At 36.7% G+C, this 17,434-nt stretch overlaps 2 protein-coding genes across 10 annotated transcripts in view; one reads left to right on the plus strand and one right to left on the minus strand.

Annotated features, from left to right (window-relative positions):
- The window catches only part of LOC113050298 (rap1 GTPase-activating protein 1), a 64,481-nt gene extending 57,755 nt beyond the window's left edge, over window positions 1-6,726 (plus strand). For 7 of the 9 annotated variants that reach the window (XM_026213124.1, XM_026213125.1, XM_026213116.1 and 4 more), the window contains 8 exons: window positions 604-735; window positions 1,252-1,361; window positions 1,742-1,861; window positions 3,185-3,326; window positions 3,628-3,733; window positions 4,773-4,825; window positions 5,079-5,131; window positions 5,744-6,726. In XM_026213124.1, the coding sequence (XP_026068909.1) occupies window positions 604-735; window positions 1,252-1,361; window positions 1,742-1,861; window positions 3,185-3,326; window positions 3,628-3,733; window positions 4,773-4,825; window positions 5,079-5,087 (672 nt within the window). In that variant the 3' untranslated portion in view covers window positions 5,088-5,131; window positions 5,744-6,726. The remainder of the gene's footprint in view (window positions 1-603; window positions 736-1,251; window positions 1,362-1,741; window positions 1,862-3,184; window positions 3,327-3,627; window positions 3,734-4,772; window positions 4,826-5,078; window positions 5,132-5,743) is intronic. The other 2 variants (XM_026213117.1, XM_026213121.1) reach the window with 1 other exon arrangement.
- Window positions 6,727-7,286: 560 nt separating this feature from the next.
- Window positions 7,287-15,951, minus strand: LOC113050299 (protein-arginine deiminase type-2-like). Its single transcript, XM_026213126.1, has 16 exons — window positions 15,685-15,951; window positions 13,414-13,582; window positions 12,714-12,783; window positions 12,500-12,561; window positions 11,685-11,802; window positions 11,176-11,328; window positions 10,818-11,008; window positions 10,553-10,656; window positions 10,292-10,403; window positions 10,068-10,175; window positions 9,796-9,947; window positions 9,493-9,640; window positions 9,201-9,294; window positions 9,056-9,129; window positions 8,513-8,644; window positions 7,287-8,225 (listed from the first exon to the last, which is right to left on the minus strand). The coding sequence occupies exons 1-16, from the start codon at window positions 15,774-15,776 to the stop codon at window positions 7,992-7,994; spliced, it is 2,013 nt and encodes a 670-aa protein (XP_026068911.1). The 5' UTR covers window positions 15,777-15,951; the 3' UTR covers window positions 7,287-7,991.
- Window positions 15,952-17,434: the final 1,483 nt, after the last annotated feature.

Genomic DNA, 17,434 nt, shown 5'->3' on the forward strand with positions numbered 1-17,434 from the left:
GATGATAGTTGTGCTGCTTAATATTGGAACACGATGTGGAAACCATGGTCATTTTCTAAATATTTTTAAATCTTTGATAAATAGAAAGACAAAAAAAACTAACAAACAAAAAGAGCTGTAATTTGAAATATAAATGTCATAACTGTCACTTTGATCAGTTTAATTAATTATTGCTAAATAAAAGTATTAATTTCATACAGTTTTACTGACATGAGTCTTTTGAGCTGTAGTGTATTTAAACAGTGTATAATAGAACAATTAAATGTTTCTAACGGCAGTAAGTTACAATTTTGATATAATTTTGTGTTGAAACATTATATCCATGTTGATTAATCAATTAAATCTAGTAAAAGAAAAAAGTGCACTGTAAGTAAAAGTACATTATTTACATTTTGCACATTTTGGCAAATAAAGAAAGTGACCTGGTGTTCTTTGCATACTGACATTTTTTTGAAATCTTTTAGCATACTAGTCCAATCCTAACCACTTTCACTCGTTCACTGTCCTTCACTCTCTCTAGCCCTCCTGGTTCTCATATAAGCAGTTGTAGTGTCCTCTAGTGTTGTGTTGCAGTGATGCAGTGCATTGTTTTTCTCTTTCCAGCGAGTAATCCGCAATAGAAGTCAGTCTATGGATGCCATGGGCCTCAGCAACAAAAAACCACACACCGTCTCCACAAGCCACAGCGGAAACTTTACACACAACCCACCAGACGCCCCCAAAACACCCGGCATTGTGAGTATGAAGGCCCTTGTGGAGGTCAGCCGACCTTAAATTGTTTAAAAGACAAAACATCTTGCTAAAAAAATGCAGGCTGTCATGAGAAGCCCCAAAACAATGTGGCAGCTTCAGTTTGTGCCAGTCTGCATGCCTCTGATCCCTCAGCCCAGCAGAGTCACAGCTGGCATCCGTCGTGCCCTGCGACTGCGCTTGACCTTGTGCTTGAATCATCATGGCACATCTGTGAGGCTTGTGCTAATGGTAGACCAGGTCTTCTCCTGCCATTTCTGATCTTTATCATTTCACCATTACAAAAGAAAAAAAACTGATTTGTAATTGGCTCTTATGATCTCTTTGGTTGGTGGTCGGTAGAACAGATGGGGCTCTCCACAAGTACCGTCCCATCTCCATTGCTGTAACAACAAGTGCAACAGCAATCACTGTGAGAGCCTTTCATGACAGGCGGACATAACAGCCGATTAGCCATCCAAATGTACTATTAAATCTGACCCAAATGTGATTTCTCCATAGTCCTTGATTATTCCTGGAAAAAGCCCAACCCGTAAGAAATCTGGTCCATTCAGTTCCAGGAGGAGCAGTGCCATTGGGATTGAGAACATACAAGAGGTTCAGGAGAGAAGGTACGAAAAACTATGTAGGACAGCCTTTTCTGTTAGTAGTTGAAGCCATTTTATCACAAGTTTTTAAACAAACATGGGTTGTTAGTTTATTCAAAAACACATGAAAATGCAATTCATACAGACATTGATGTTTTTGAACAATGTCACAGTGGCAATTCTGTCATCATAACAGAACAAAAGGCATACATTCTTGTAAAGCATAATCCATTACATTTCATTAAAAGTAAAAAAACATATAAAGAAATATAACAAAGACTATAATCTAATCTAGTAAGTATCTGAAAAATAAGTATCTTTTTAGGTCTGGTTAATTCGGTCTCCAATATGAAAAATGCAGTTCTGAAAACAATATTTAAGATGTGTTAATCATTATGTTTCAGCAGTCGCGAAGTGTCCCCTAGTCCACAGAGGACATCTGATGGTGGACACACAACTCAGGACTTCAGATTAGACAACTCACCCAGTCAGAGCTCTCCTGAGATGCAGATCACCAGGATTGGGTGAGCACCAATGAAACACTGACATTGTTTGCCTGTAATCACACTCTTCCTGCATATGGATGGTCAGTTTTTCACATAATCTGATCTTTACATTCCAGGAAAGGTGTCTATGATCATGTGAACTAATTGTTTTTATTTACTTTCTAATATTAGTTTTGCTATTTTGATGTTTTTTTATATATATATAATTTACTCCTGTGGTGCAAGGCTTAATTTTCAGCTTGATTACTCCAGTCTTCAGAGTCACAGGATCTTTCAGAAATCATTCTGATATGCTGATTTGCCTTTGAAGAAGCACTTCTGCACTATTGCTTAATTATTTATTTATTTATTTATTTTTTGATGAATGAAATGTTGAAAAGGACATCATTTGAAATATTTATATATATATATAAACCCTTTTAAAATCTTTACTGTCACTTAATTTTTTCCTGGATACAGGTATTCAGTTATTTTGTACTGACCCCATACTTCTTAACTGTAGCGCATGTGGATCAAAAACATATTTCCTTTGAAAATTAATACTGTTACACTGGGATTTATAAGCTTATTTTTGTCTATTATTTGTATATGTAATATGCTCAAAGTTGAATAACATGTTCATGTGTAGTAAGTAGTTTGTTCAAAGGGAGCTATAGGTAGTTGCTCACGGGCCGCTCCTTGTGAGGTTCAGATCTTTTATTATCCTCTGCTTTTATTAACCACTCCTAGCTGCAAATAATAGATATTTGCTTTACCATATTTGAGTTTAAACATTACTAGTTTGTCAATGAGTCATTAGTAATACAACTACATTAACCTCTATGAATGTGTTGAGAAGTTACACTAGCAATCACTGAACATGAATATCTTTAGTGCTATCATAACGTATTCCATTATCAAAATACATCTCAAACAGCACACTTTAATCACATGGACAGTGCAGCTGGTGCAAATAAATCAGTCTAAAGTAGTTTCCAGGTGCAACGGTAAAAAAAGTGAGCAGCTTTGGCCTTTTATGTGCAGCTAATGTGTGATACAGTAATCAAAATGTGTTTGAATTCAAAAGTGAATCAAATACAGTATACCTCAACCAACAATATTAAATCAAAAAGAACATGCATCTACTCATTGACCAAATGTATTTAATGGTGATTAGTTAAAGGAGTGGTTCACTCCCCCAAAATGACACATTTACTCACCCTCAGCCCTTTCAAGACATTGAGAAGTTACAAAACAAGTTTTGAAGAAATTATTAGCAAACTAAAAATTTGGGGTTAACTATTCTAGCCTTTCAGGTTGATTTGATCTCTTATATGTGCATATGCGTGTGTGTGTTTTTAGTTCGGCCCTGTGCTGTCGAGCTCCCTCCATCCCGGAGTCTCAGGATCTGTCTCGCTCCTCGTCCAATGCCAGTAGCTTCACAAGCGTGGAGGAAAAGAACGAGCAGGAACATGAAGTGACAGAGGACTACGACACCGGACTGGTATGGTCACAAACACCTGACTCATCATTGATCAATGCATGACTCATACTTTACTTAAAAGATCACTACATTGTGATCAAACTGTTGTCACTGGATAAAATTCATATATATTCAAACAAACTGACAGGCAGAAAAAAAAACACCTTTATTTAAACACCCATTCTATTCACAGGCAAATGTATACAGGCGTAATGGAATTTGCATTTAATTGTCTGAACAGAAGTATCAATACACCTGTATTATTTGGCAAGACTGAATGGTTCTGTTGTTTGAATATGTTTTTCATTTTTCTGGAACACAGGAGAGTCTGTCTTCAGCCGGTACGCCTCACAAACGAGATTCCTTCACATACAGCGGTGTGTGGTTGGAAGACGGCTCTGGTACTGCTAGTCAGAGCAGCTCACAGGGTGAGACAGAACAAACATTTCACCTCCCAACAACCCAAGCAAATATTTATTACATAATGATCATTTATATGTTTGACTGTTCAATTTTTGTGCGTGTAAAATGCTTCATTGAGGAGGCCAGAAATATGTTGTGCTCATCTTGAATATTATGCAGTTTACCCATCTTAAAGGATTTGCTCACTTCCAGAATAAAAATGGCTGATCATTTCGCTGTATAAGACTCTTATTCCCCGGCTGGGATCATGCAGAGCCCTTTAAAGCTGCACTGAAATTGCAATTCGAACCTTCAGCCCATTGGCCACCACTGAAGTCCATTATATGGAGAAAAATCCAGGAATGTTTTCCTCAAAAAAGAAATTTCTTTGCAACTGAAGAAAGAAAGAAAGACATGAATATCTTGGATGACATGGGAATGAGTAAAGATCAGGAAATGTTTATTCTGGAAGTGAACTAATCCTTTAAGCCTGTATAAGACAAATATTGCTTATTCTACAACCCTGTACTGTAGCTTCATCATTAGCATTAGCATCCCATTAGCTCAAACAGTAGAGTGTGATTGTTGACAATGCCAAAGTCATGTGTTTGATTCCCAGAGATAAAGACATCCACCAAATGAATAATGTAAAGGATTTTTCCTGATCAGTAACAGTAGCAAAAAAGATTATAAGAGATGAATGTATCACATTCAAATTACACCACTGACAGACCAACAACCGTCCTACTGTGCTCATTTTACTTCTATTATTTCAATCAGAAGTGAGCTAAAATAAATAGGAAATCATTGGAGATCTGTTTTTAACCTGTTGCAGCCATAATTAACTATAAAATAAAACTTTTGCAGGTGTGTATTATGAGTAAATATTGTCTCATAAATACTAAGGGAATATACATGATGAAATTAAGGCCCACAATAGAGCCTGTGTTATTTTAGTGTTATTGATACTGCTTTAGTATTTATTAATATTTTGAATTAGATTTAGATTTGATATTTTCAGTTTTCATTAGAATTTTGTCTTTTTTTAATCTTGTTTCACTATAGGTCCCTTTCGACAGCAATCTGAACCTCGTCCAAAAACAGAGAGACAACACTCGGTAAGAAATGTGCTTGCCATAAGAACATGCCTATCATAAAAAAGGCATTTTTATATAGTCCTACAGGAAGAGCAGAATAAAAACGTCCCGTATAGAGGTTGGAAGATGATTATGAACCTTGACTAATGTTATAAGTGGATTTAAGCAAATAACTAAACTGATATTTACCCTTTAAAGTCATAGCATGACTGTTTCTCTCTGTAGCCGTACAATTGCTCTTGAACATCAGATCTAATGTCGTTTTTCTGCACAGAACTGCTAGCTGTCCTGTAGGCTGTAGATGACTTCATGGATGTCCATCAACAGGTTAGGAACAGCAAAAAGTGGATTTTATCTGTTTTGATATGTTTATTGGGTTGATCATTTGATTATAGTTGCATTGTTATACCTCTTAAAGACCCATTTTAATCCCTTTATGATTTTTGTTAAGGCATTTGTACTGATATTTGTAAAGTAGCATGGCAATCGGAAATTTACATTACAAATCAAAAGTTTGGGATCAGTAAGACATTTAGGATCAAAGGTGACAGTAAAGAATCCTTAAAAAGTATCACGGTTTTCACAAACATATTAAGCTACACAGCTGTTTTCAACATTGATAACAATAAGAAATGCTTTTTGAGCAGCAAATCATATTAGAAGGATTCTGAAGGATTGTGCGACACTGAAGACAGGAGTAACCATGCTGAAAATTCAAAAATAAATAGCTTATTAAAATAGTTATAAAAGTTATAACATTTCTATCTTCACTGCTTTTACTGTATTTTTGTTTTAAAGAAATGCAGCCTTGGTGAGAGGGAGAGACTTTCCAAAAACATTAAACAGTCTTACCAACCCCAAACGTTTGAACTGCATGTACACTATATGCATTTGTATAAATCTTATTCTCTTTAATTATTAATTATGTTCTATTTTCAGCATTTTCATAAGCTGCCCTCTGCAGCGGACACTCGACGTGAGTTCCTGTAGAGACACAGATGTGAATGGGATCGAACTGCTAGCTCCAGCCCTGCGGCGCACAGTCGGGCAAGTGTGCATCAGACGGACACAAGCCCTTTATCTTCTATCATGTGGCTGTTGGTCTGTAGACAAAATAGCAAACCTGCCTGGCTTGTGCTGAAGGCTGGTACACATCGAGAAGAACAGAAAAGAGCTGCCAGCTGGCAATGAATCACACATGATTATGGCCTTATCATAGGCTGCTTGCTTTCTTTTCTTTTCTCATTCAGTGGGTTTGGGTTTTATTTGTCATATTTATTTATTTATTGAGGCTCACTGCGGTGAGTAGATCTTTTAGTTACGGGGTGGTAAGCTGTCACTGCTTACGACATCTTTAAGAAAAACAAATGAGGTTCAGCATAAACCCATCATGCACTGTAATACACATCTATGTGTGGTTCTGTTTTGTTGTCATAATGTAATGATGTTGAAAATGAGTATAGGTAAATGTTAAATGTTGTTCTTCAGCATAGTTCTCTATCTGGCATCGAGCACCCAAGCCGTTTCTGCATCCCATAATTTAGGATTAATAGATCAGGTGTGATATGCTGTTTTAAATATTATTTATTAAGATTATGCTGTTTTACTGATCAATATATTTTTGTAAGGCCGCAGCTGTCTGTGTGTAATCTGTGCACTAATGTAATAGTGTCATGTTTTAAAGCTAGCTGTGCAGATTAAAACATCAGTGTCTCTCAAGTCAGATATATTGAAGTCCTGAAGATGTTTTAGCTTATATTATGTGTGAGCAATATGAATGTAAATCTGCAGACACATGTGATAGTGGATGTGGATTAGGGAATACACTTGGTCGAAATATATTCATCAGATGCTTTGTTCAATACCAAATGTTATGTATTCTATTTTGCTTTCAAACCCAAATACACGTTTTATTCATTTAATGATGAAATGTCTATGTTTGCAAAGAAATTTTAGTCATTTTACAGCTCCTTAAAATGTGATGGTATTTACTGTATATGATGCACATTTCAAAGAATAGCATGGTATTATCATCATAGAAGAAACATGACATGACAGTTTCATGTTCAGAAACATGAAAATACCTTGGTACTTTTTTTGTAAAACGAATATGCCAATTTGCTTCTTGTTTGAAGAGGTACAGTAGAATTTGAGAGATTTTTGCTTGCTTGGGTGCTTTCAGGGGTGATACTTCTAGAACAGTTAATTGAAAGGAAGAAATATTTTTGGCTTGTTGAATCCATACGTTCACTGTGTCAGAGTCCTAAGTCTCTGCTGATTGGTCGACTGTACAGAATGTGTTTGCACATGTTAAAGCCATGAAGCACAAACTCATTCCAAACAAACACTGACTGCTTTCTGCAAGTGATTGTTGTCCCTTACAAGTGCTTATTGTGCTACTTTATGAAATGTTTCACTGTAAATACAACATTTTCTCCCTTTTTTTTTGTAATAAAACCAAATAAATTGCGTTTAATAAAAATCAGAGGGTAATTAAATGTTTATTGCTGTAATGGACATTATGGAAAAATGTACACCCAAGACAGTAAATCACAGATTCCCAGTTCTTAAATCAAATTCTCAGTCATTAGAAGTAAGGCAACACAGAATAAACATTCATGGTTCACAGTTAAGAAAGGCTTTGTAAACTTTTTGTTAGAAAAAGACAATAAAACAACAGTTTAACATTATTTTGAATCACTTTTCAAAGCATTATGTATAATTGTAAGCCCTTTATTTTTGAAATCCTGAAGCAACACCACTACAGCCAGAGAAGGAACTATACTGCTAAAAAAAAGGCCTGGTTATCAGAGGAAAGTTAGAAGAATTTTACAAAGTACTAAAAACTGTTGTCTGCTCTCGTTCAAGTTGCATTTACTGAAAATCAGCAGCTCTCAAATCTCAACGTGTGGGTGCAACAAAAGACTTTCATCAGTGAACAAGCACTTCTGTCTGCTCCTCATAGAGAGCTGTTATATGAATACCAAACCGTACACAGTGATATGAATGATTTCTCATTCGGTTTCGGAGCTTGACAGCATGAGGGTGAGTAAATCATGAGAATGTTTCATTTTTAGATGAATTATCCAGTTAGTATTCTACTCTATGTATTGTTTATTGCCAGAACTAACTACTGTGAAGACTTAATAGGTCATCACTTAAAGAGACTTGGTCTAGTCGCTTTCTCTCACAGCTCTAGGTTCCACCATTTGAAAGGTGAGCGCTCTCGAAGAACATTGGAACCGCAGTGAACTTCGCCCAGCAGTTTGTGGTACGGGGCAAAGTCATCAATGAAGGTACATTTGAGGCCCAGAGGCTCCAGAAGAGAACACACCTCTGTCTCCAGAGCACACCTGCCATTCACCTTCGGCCCAAACGGTTTTGGGATGCCTAGCTGATCCCCCAACACGATCATGTTCACCTGTAGGTAAATACAGGTAATGCATCAAAACAAAAAGGACATTGCAATGGGAAAACTATAACAGCAGATTCCTCAAGCAGCTGAATATAGGAGCATAGGTTCCTGATACTTCACATTTAAGGTATGCACTGTTGTCAAGATTGATAATAGCAATAAATGTTTCTTGAGCAGCAAATAGCATATTAGTATGAGTTCTGAAGTATCATGTAACACTTTAATTTTCAATTACAAGAAAAATCAAATAGTTCAAGTGTGAGTGGACTTTCAGTTAGTTCTTGATTATGTACCATGTCGGGATAATAAGCCACAGCCCTCGTTTCCTCTTCTGACAGTTTAAACAGGATGGGCAAATCAATGATGTCCTCATCGTCCAACCCCAGCTCTTTCTTCAGCACGTCCCTGTTCCAGTCAATACAGTTCTGAGTGAAAGGTTAGAAGATGCCAGCATTATTCTTTCCCATAAGTGGTCAAATCTGGCTGCAAATATATCTACCGTATTTTTCGGACTACAAGTCGCATTTAATTTAGAACCAAGAGAAAACATTACCGTCTACAGCCGCGAGAGGGCGCTCTATGTCTTCAGTGGTAGACTACAGGATAACTGAGCAGCATAGAGCGCCCTCTCGCGGCTGGAGATGGTAATGTTTTCTATTGGTTCATGTCTCTTAGTTCATTTCAAATTAATTTTGATAAATAAGTCGCACCTGACTATAAGTCGCAGGACCAGCCAAACTATGAAAAAAAGTGTGACTTATAGTCCGGAAAATACGGTAGGTACTGTTTGGACACAAAGCGCTACAGTATTTGTGAATGTTGTGTATTTCACTGACCTGCACGTATCGGTTTTCAGCTTGTAGCTTTTTGTCGCTCAGGATCTCATTTACAGAGATGGCCTCTGGCAAACCTGTTCAGGCAAATCTGTTAGCTGTGGCGGACGGTAAACTTTTTGGAAACAGAAAAGTAGTGAGTGTTTACCCAGAAACATTTCTGCTTTTCCATTCCCACTGATTTGTAAGCTTTTGAAAACTTTGTATCCGGCGTCAGGGCTAGCCAGCAGCAACCTGAATTTCTGAACAATCCAACCATTACAGTTAGCATTGTTTTGGGTATTGGCTATGTTCAGAATAAAGTACTGGCATTTGAAAACATACTATTCTTAATGTATTTTGGATTAAATGTATGCAGCCTTGGTGAGCATAAGAGATTCTTAATTATAACAATCTTTTGACTGGTAGCGTATTGTAGTATTCTGAGCGTATCGGTTTACCTTTCGGTCAGGGGCTGGAACAAAGCTCATAAACTCATCCACATGACCCACATACAGCCAATCAGAGTACAGCGCTATTGGCTCTTGAACCTTCTGTGCCCACAGGAAGTCCTGGACGACTTTGGTCATGTTGCGGCCATGTGTTGCACTTCAAATTAAACACTAAAATTATTGATGGATCTTTCAGGTATTAGTTTGTTTATTCGAATCGACATATAAGTGTTTGGAACAATATGAAGTGAATGTATATTGTCAGCATTTTAGTAGTGGTTACTGTTAGGAGGTTCGAGTTGAGGTACTTACGTAGGGAACGCCACTCCAATGATGATTCTGCCGAGTGGATAACTTTTCCCGTTCACTGTGACTGGTGGACTTACTTCCAGGTTACCAAAGGAGTCCAGACTGCTCACCTCCTCATTTAAAGCATACCGTGTCACGTACCCAAAGTCTGGCCCCTGTGACACAATGTTTCAGATTATTTAGATTTGTGCATGCTCAGAATTTGATGCCAGTGTTGGCCTGGAATAGCATGGGCATTTTGGGTGAATTTGGGTGCATTTATTCGTCTCACTCACCAGAATGGAGTCGTAGGGGAAATCCTGAAGTGCTCCATCGCGAGGAGAGTCCAGTACAACAGGGAAGTGATGATGGGGAGAGTCAATGTAACCAAACTCAAGCTCATCCTGTGGAAGGAGAGAGACAGAGAGTGTGAGTCAGTAGGACTTACTCATCTCATATGACAGTCACCTGACATGCTTGTCTAGTTAACAGTACATCAGCCTATGCAGATTTCACTGACCTGCATCCAGCGGTCACCTCGGTTCATGTACTTATGGCATATTTTCAGTTTGTAGCCACACTTTTCCACCAGGTTCCTTATGCTCTTCAGGAATGCGTAGTTATCATCTGTGCTGCAAGAAAGACAAAACAGTCAGTATTCCCCATGACTGAAAGAGTAAGTGGTAAAAATAAAAAACTAGGAAAATCTGTATTCATCTCTGGAAAGGCAATATTTGTTATATGATACATGAAGGGTTAAAGAAAGCTTGGACTGAATCACCTGCACACATACACCTCCACAGGTTTGAGCGTGTTTGGGGTCATGATCCAGGGAGAAATATGAAATACCACTTTATCTGTAAAGACTGGAGTTTCAGGGAAACCCTAAGAAAATAATAACAAATGTCATTAGTATTTAGAGTTTCATAACTCTAAACTCACTTCATTTTATAGAGGAGTTATAGTCTAACTTATTACAGACTGCAGAAGTTCTTGCATTACATAAAAGCACAGAACGTTATCATGAGAGATCAGCTCAGACTAACCTTGCCACAGGGCTCTAGTAGACTGAGGTTGATGGTGATGAGCCCATCAAAGTCTATATCAGGGAAACGAAGACCCTCAACAAAGAATTCCTGTTCAGTTTTGCCTCCTAGATAGGGCACTTCCTGTGTCAGCATCTCCGTTCCCACCACCATGATATAATCTTTCAGGAACAACTTCAGGAGTTTATGCTCTGGTAAGAAAGAAAGAGGACTCATTCAGTAAAATACTGATGTTCCTTTATGATGCATCAGTTTTTTGCTTAGTAAACACTATACAAGCTCCAAAAAGCATTTTTCTTCAAAAATGTATACTGAAAACATTGTAATGTATATTATCTAAAATATATTATTCACTCACTCCAACCATCGACTTTCTTTCCTTTTGCGCGAGGTCTGAAGACTCTCACGTTCTCTGAAGTGCTCTGTGAGATGTGCATGGTCAGTTTATAGCCTTCAGGAAGTTCAGCTGGACCGTTGGTGCGCAGGATCATCTTGGACATGTCCTGCAAATCTGCAATTTAAAAAAAAAAAAAAAAACTTCCTTTCCATGGCCTGGCATTTGAAGAGTAGAGTCAGATGTTAACTAAACTATACAAAATTGGGTGAAATTGTACATTTAATTATTTTTTATGGATCTATTTTTTTATGTATATTTATTAGAACTGTAAGAGTAAAAACTAAGTTTTACTGGACATGCAATGCATTCTGTCCAAACAAGATTAATAATGAATGAATAAGGAAGTATGATTTTGCCTGCCTATGGTGCTTAAAAATGCTGATTAAATACAACACACTTTAGTACAAAGTCTGTTTACACTTACATGTCTGTGGCATCCCATATCTGACACCAGACCTGCCCAGACTCACCCGAGACTTTGCGGATCTCATCATTGTCACTGTCCAGTGTCTTCTTGTAAGTGGTCTCTGAGTCACAGTTGACCAGCAGAATTGCACCGTGGCCCTTTGGACCCCACTTCCACGATCCCTAGAGCCAGAATCATCTACCATCACACATTCTTCAAATAACATCTTTAATATCTACAATAGCACAATGCTGTTGGAACACAGAAGAAATACTTTGAAAGTCAATGGGGTTCAAAAGACATTGGATCCTATTATGGTAGTCGGTTTCTGCCACATAAAAAATATATATATATATATATACACACACACACATTTCATTGCAACTTTTTACTTAGTTTTTTGTTAAATCACAATTCTGAGATTTTTTATTGTCATTCTTGAGTTTTTTTTTTCTCTAAATTCTGAGTAATATTTTGCAATTCTGCCTTTTTTCTTGCAATCCTGAGTTTTGACTTTTCTTGCAATTGCAAGTTTATATTTCTCAATTCTGAAAAAAATGTCAACTGTGCGATATTACACAGACATGCAAGAAAAAAGTCTGAATTGTGAGATAAAGTGTCACAATGTTTTATTCCACAGCAGACACAGGCTTCCAAACCTGATTGAGTTTGTACTGGCAAAAAAAGAAAACACTGAAATTTTTCAAATATCTTCTTTGATGATGGTGCAAACAAACTGAACATTGAATATCATCTAGAAGACTTCGAATTCATCTGAACGAATTAATCTGATCAGACCTTTTCAGCACCATTTCCAAACCTGCAGCAATGAGCCAAAAACAAATCTCCCTAATAATGATGCAACTGAACAAAGCTCACCTTGTTTGGATTGTTTTTCTCGACAACGCCGTCTCGGTCAGCATCTACGTCCAGAGATATCTCTGCAACAGAACAGAGACATCATGAGGTTCACTTGTTCCTTCACAGTCCCACCAGCATGAGGATGTTTACTGTTACAGCACAGACATGGTTTACATAAGCAATATTCATAAACACAGGCGTATGTCTCAGAATGAAAACATCGGAGACGTACCAACAGCTGTTAGATGCAGCAGGGCATCCCCGAGAGCCTCAGTTTTCTCTCCATAGAACCTCACAGATAGCTGAAACGCATCAGTTGAAACAAGCATCATGTGGATCATTGTGACAATTAAGGTGGCTTTTTTATTACTAGAGTGATTCATCACTGTACTGTAATGATTGCATCAAAATGAATTTAAATGCATTTAGATTTCAAGCCGTCAGTGCTAGACAGTGTTGCGAAAATGACGTGCGATCATATTGACACATTAACCTAGTAGACAGTTTCCTGCATAGACTAGTAACAGGGTCAACCACATCGTGTGCATCAGAGTAACAAGGCTGACGAGACAAGCCGAGACAAGTTTCCTGTCTGCAGCTCTTGATTTCTTTCAGTTCTGTTTATTTTCTAAAGGACTATGATCTGCTTTCATACTAAGGTTGGTCAAACATCGAGAAATATACCCAAGTGGAATCTGGCACAGAAAACTCCCCCATTACATCCTTCTTTTAAATATTTGTGCTAGTTTGATGCTTTCGAATACTAGAGTCTAGTATTTCTGGCTCGGTTTCAAACATTTTATCTTGTTTAAATCCATTCCAAAGAATTTTCCTCCAAATGCGGAAAATACCACTCTTTTTTTTTTTCAGTGTTTGTTCTTAATGAAGATTTTTTTTTTTAGGACAAAGGTGATTGGATGTACTGTAGGTACCTTGCTGTCGTTGGCAGTCTTGCTGACTGCGTCCATGGTTACGATGAGGACAGTGTTTGGGGTGAGGGGGTACGGAACGGCGTTCTTGTCCTTGGCTTGGGGAGTGATCTTGTAATACACGTTTGGGCTGCATTTTACCGAGAAGAATTTGGACTCCGGTGGGGCACACCTGTAGAGAACACACACAATTTATCTATTTCTCTGTAGGATATTACACAAAGGAACTGTATTGCACCATATCAAACCCAACTGATTAAAACAAACATATTGAAATATTTAGAATCAATCATTTATTTATTTTTATTCAGGAGGGACAGATTAAACTGATCAAAAGTGACATTTAAGACATTTTTGTTAACAAAAGATATACATTTTAAATAAATGCTTTTCTTTTGACCTTTTTTCCCCCACAAAAATATAAAGCAGTACATCTGATTTTCTACATCTGAACATGGATAATAATACAGAATGATTTCTGAATGAATGTGACAATTAAGACTAAAGTAATGATGCTGAAAATCAGCTTCGCCACTACTGGAATAAAAATGTACTAAAATATATACATATATACAAAAAACTGTTCTTTTTAATTGTAAATTGTAAACCTAAAGGTAACAAAGTTGACATTTTGATTTGGCAGCTTCATGTTTAAAGTTATGAATCTACAATGTGGTGCTTAGAGAATTTAATGCTGATGTTAAAAAGGAAGTTCTGTATGAAGAAATCTCTTATTAAAGGGATGATATCATTATGACAAAGTTTTTGATTTACTGGCAAATATGATGTCAAATGATCTGTCTCATAATAATCCTGTGGACAACACTTAAAGACCATTTAATATGTCAATTAAAATCTACACATATATACTCTGAGAAAAAAAGAAAAAAAACTTTTAAACCATGAGAACCACAATTTTCTGACATGAATTTTTAAGGAGTAATTTAAAATGGATTTCGATGATTAGTTCTAGCATGTCAGACCACTGATGGCATGTCACCAACCCAAATGTCACAACTACTGCACTAGTTAGTGGGTTATTTATAATAGGTTTAGGATTCAATTCTGTCTTCTAAGGCAACAGGCGCTGGTCATGATGATGTTGTTGGGGGGTTGTCTCTTTCACTGTGGGCTAATAATAATAAAAAATGGATTTTAAAAACCCAAAGAAAAGAGCTATTAGGAGGTTTGGAAGACATCAAATAAAATTGTCGGCAGTGGCTGTTATAAACAGAAGCATTGAGACGAGTTCAGTGATGAATTTAAATAATGTTGCAGCACAACAACTGCATTCATCCGCCTTTGGAACTGAAAGAAGAAATTCTTCAGTCATCAATGCCCCCTGAATTCTCCCAGCAAATATTCAGCGACGCAGAAAAACAAAAACAGATCAATCATGACAAACAGATGTTGATATTATATTTGCAAATATTGAAAACTAAGTTCATTCAAGAAAAATGTGGCCAATGAATGGTTTAGAAACTTTACAAACAATAGACGATTTTAGTTCTAAATCATGTTTGCAAAACTGCATAACATCTGGTCGGTGTATACACCCATTCAAGTGACTTTATGTTTAGACTGACTGTTTGGGTTCCCGGAGTCTGTAATGAAGTGCTTGTTAAAATAATAATAGACATTTTGAAACGAATCCCTTTTATTTGCAATTCAAATTCTTTAAATATGTTCCTTTGATCTAAATTAAACTCAGAGGTCAGACAGACAGTAACATGCTTTAACCATTTGCTTTTTATATTTTATATACTCGTTACTTGATTGGTCAATTTGACACTGATCACAAACAACGTTGAATAAAATATAAATCATATAAGACAACTAACGTTAGCTAGCAGGAATTTTGTAGCATGTAAACATACATTTTATTACGTACTGACAGTTTTGGTCACCATTCAAACATATACGTTAAGTTACAACGAAAGCAAATAGAGACTCAGTCTGTCAGATCCAAACAAACAATCCTCTCTAACGTATCCTTTTGTTCTCCAGGGAAGGAAACAGTCAAACGGGTTCTGAAGCAACAACAGAGCGAGTATGTTAACGTTAAATGATAAAGGGACTTTCGTTTTTGGGCGAACTGTCCCTTTAAATATGTCAAAATAGACCGCTGTGTTTAATGTGTTTAATTCCCTTGATCCGTTGCGCTGTTTACAAACGCAAGAACGCATCCAGTGTGGTTGCCCTTATAATATAAAACAACGTTCTAATATTAATATGAATCCATTCACGTAGTGCATGAAAAATACATTCGCCCACCTGTTTAAATTCACCGTCAACTCCGTTCCGAGCACATATGTCGTCCTTGTCGTTTTCTCGGTGTCAATGGTAAATGATCGTCGGGGCACCATGATTTCTAAAGATGCGTCTTCTTTTCAAAGTGACTTTGACAATTCCCTTTAACCATTTATGTACTTGAGATTTCGCAGTGCCAGAAAGCCGATTGGTTGACCGAATGCAGGTGGAAGGATGTTTGGGGAAGTGGCCAAGTCAAGTATCCAAGTGGCAAGACTTCAGCTGACTGGAAACGCCCACAGCTCGGTGCGAGTGCGTGGCAGAGCAACCGACGCTAGAGGGCGCTGTTAACGCCCATTTGTCCCAGGATTGCGCCGTGTTGCCTCAGCATAATAAACCGTTTTCTTAAATTTGCAAGCACGTGATGCAAATACGAAGACAGTACTTGGCTTTGAATAAACTAATAAAAAACTATTTAATTGTGATTTTAATATATTTTTTAATCATGGTGCACCGTGTGGAGGCTGCACATATTGAAGTCATTATTTTTCACCCATTTAAATTGTAATTCAGATTTGTTAGTGAGTACACTTGATTGTATTACATTAAGAGTCATTTAAATTATTTCTGTACTATTGGGGATTTAAATGCTAAGGTTATTGGTTTGTTGTCTAGATTAGAAAACACATCTTATAGTCTGTTTACAGTGGAGTTAATATTACACACCTGTCCTTTATTACCCATGATCTTTTTTTTCCCTTTCCCCTTTATAGTATTTACTTAATATTTAAGTTAGACTAATACTAATTAGCGCTGATCTTTGCTGTTTTTGGTTTGTAGAATTTTTAGTATCATGGCAAAATGTCGTAGATACAAATATTGAAATAAAACATGCATTTTTATTGTTCGTTTTTTTACACAATGCTTTCAATAAGTAAATAAATAAAATATACCCCTCTAATATAATTTTTTTTATTTTTTATATGAGTTTAATCCAAAGATAACTTAATCAAACATTTTAAACACAGTTGAGGGTTACTTTTAAGCACAATTTGTATCTTTTATGCTTATTCTAAAAACAGCTCCATTGTATTTACAATATGGGCTTGGCTACAGCTATACAGTCCCTCAATTCATGCAATATGCAATTTTTTTATAACACAGTGAAGGAAAACAACAGATTATAATATTGTCACGTTACCTACCGGTCCACAATCACCTTAAGTTCTGTACCAACGACATGCACAATTTGTGTGCGTACACTGATTTCCAGTCGACAGGTCCGCTGAAACATATTTATTATGTCTGACCACTTCTTTCTTCTTTGCAATAAGCTGACTGACTGTGTTTGCTCCAGCGACACATCCACTGTTGAATCCTTCCAAGTCTAAAGGTCATAAATAATAACCTGTTTTCTCCCGTGAGAAACAGGGGTGGATGATGCAGCAGGAGAGAAAAGACAAGTTCTCACCTGTCAAAACACTTGCTCAAAGCAACATATTTAAAACATTTTCCTAGAAAACGAATGGATTAAGCAGTGCAATTATTGACTAACAATGCCTAAGGAATTATTGGGTAGCTCAGTAAAAATGTAGACATGGTTTACAGAGACTCTCTTATATATTTACCAAGACACCATTTATGAGGCCTCATCATTTGATTTTCTTTACTTCAGCACTTTATTATTATTATTATTATTATTATTATTATTATTATTATTATTATTATTATTATTATTATTATTATTATTATTATGTGCTTTCTCCATGCATCA

This window comes from Carassius auratus, chromosome 31 (genome assembly GCF_003368295.1).
Source record: "Carassius auratus strain Wakin chromosome 31, ASM336829v1, whole genome shotgun sequence".
NCBI classification, from domain to species: Eukaryota; Metazoa; Chordata; class Actinopteri; order Cypriniformes; family Cyprinidae; genus Carassius; species Carassius auratus.

What these genes read in the sequence shown, in the direction of transcription:
- LOC113050299 (XM_026213126.1), bottom strand. Translation starts at nt 15,776, where the DNA reads ATGGTGCCCCGACGATCATTTACCATTGACACCGAGAAAACGACAAGG. An exon ending in GAGGTGACCGCTGGATGCAG is followed by an intron (nt 10,176 to 10,291) that starts GTCAGTGAAATC and finishes CTCCTTCCACAG; the next exon opens with GATGAGCTTGAGTTTGGTTA. An exon ending in TCCCCTACGACTCCATTCTG is followed by an intron (nt 9,948 to 10,067) that starts GTGAGTGAGACG and finishes ATTGTGTCACAG; the next exon opens with GGGCCAGACTTTGGGTACGT.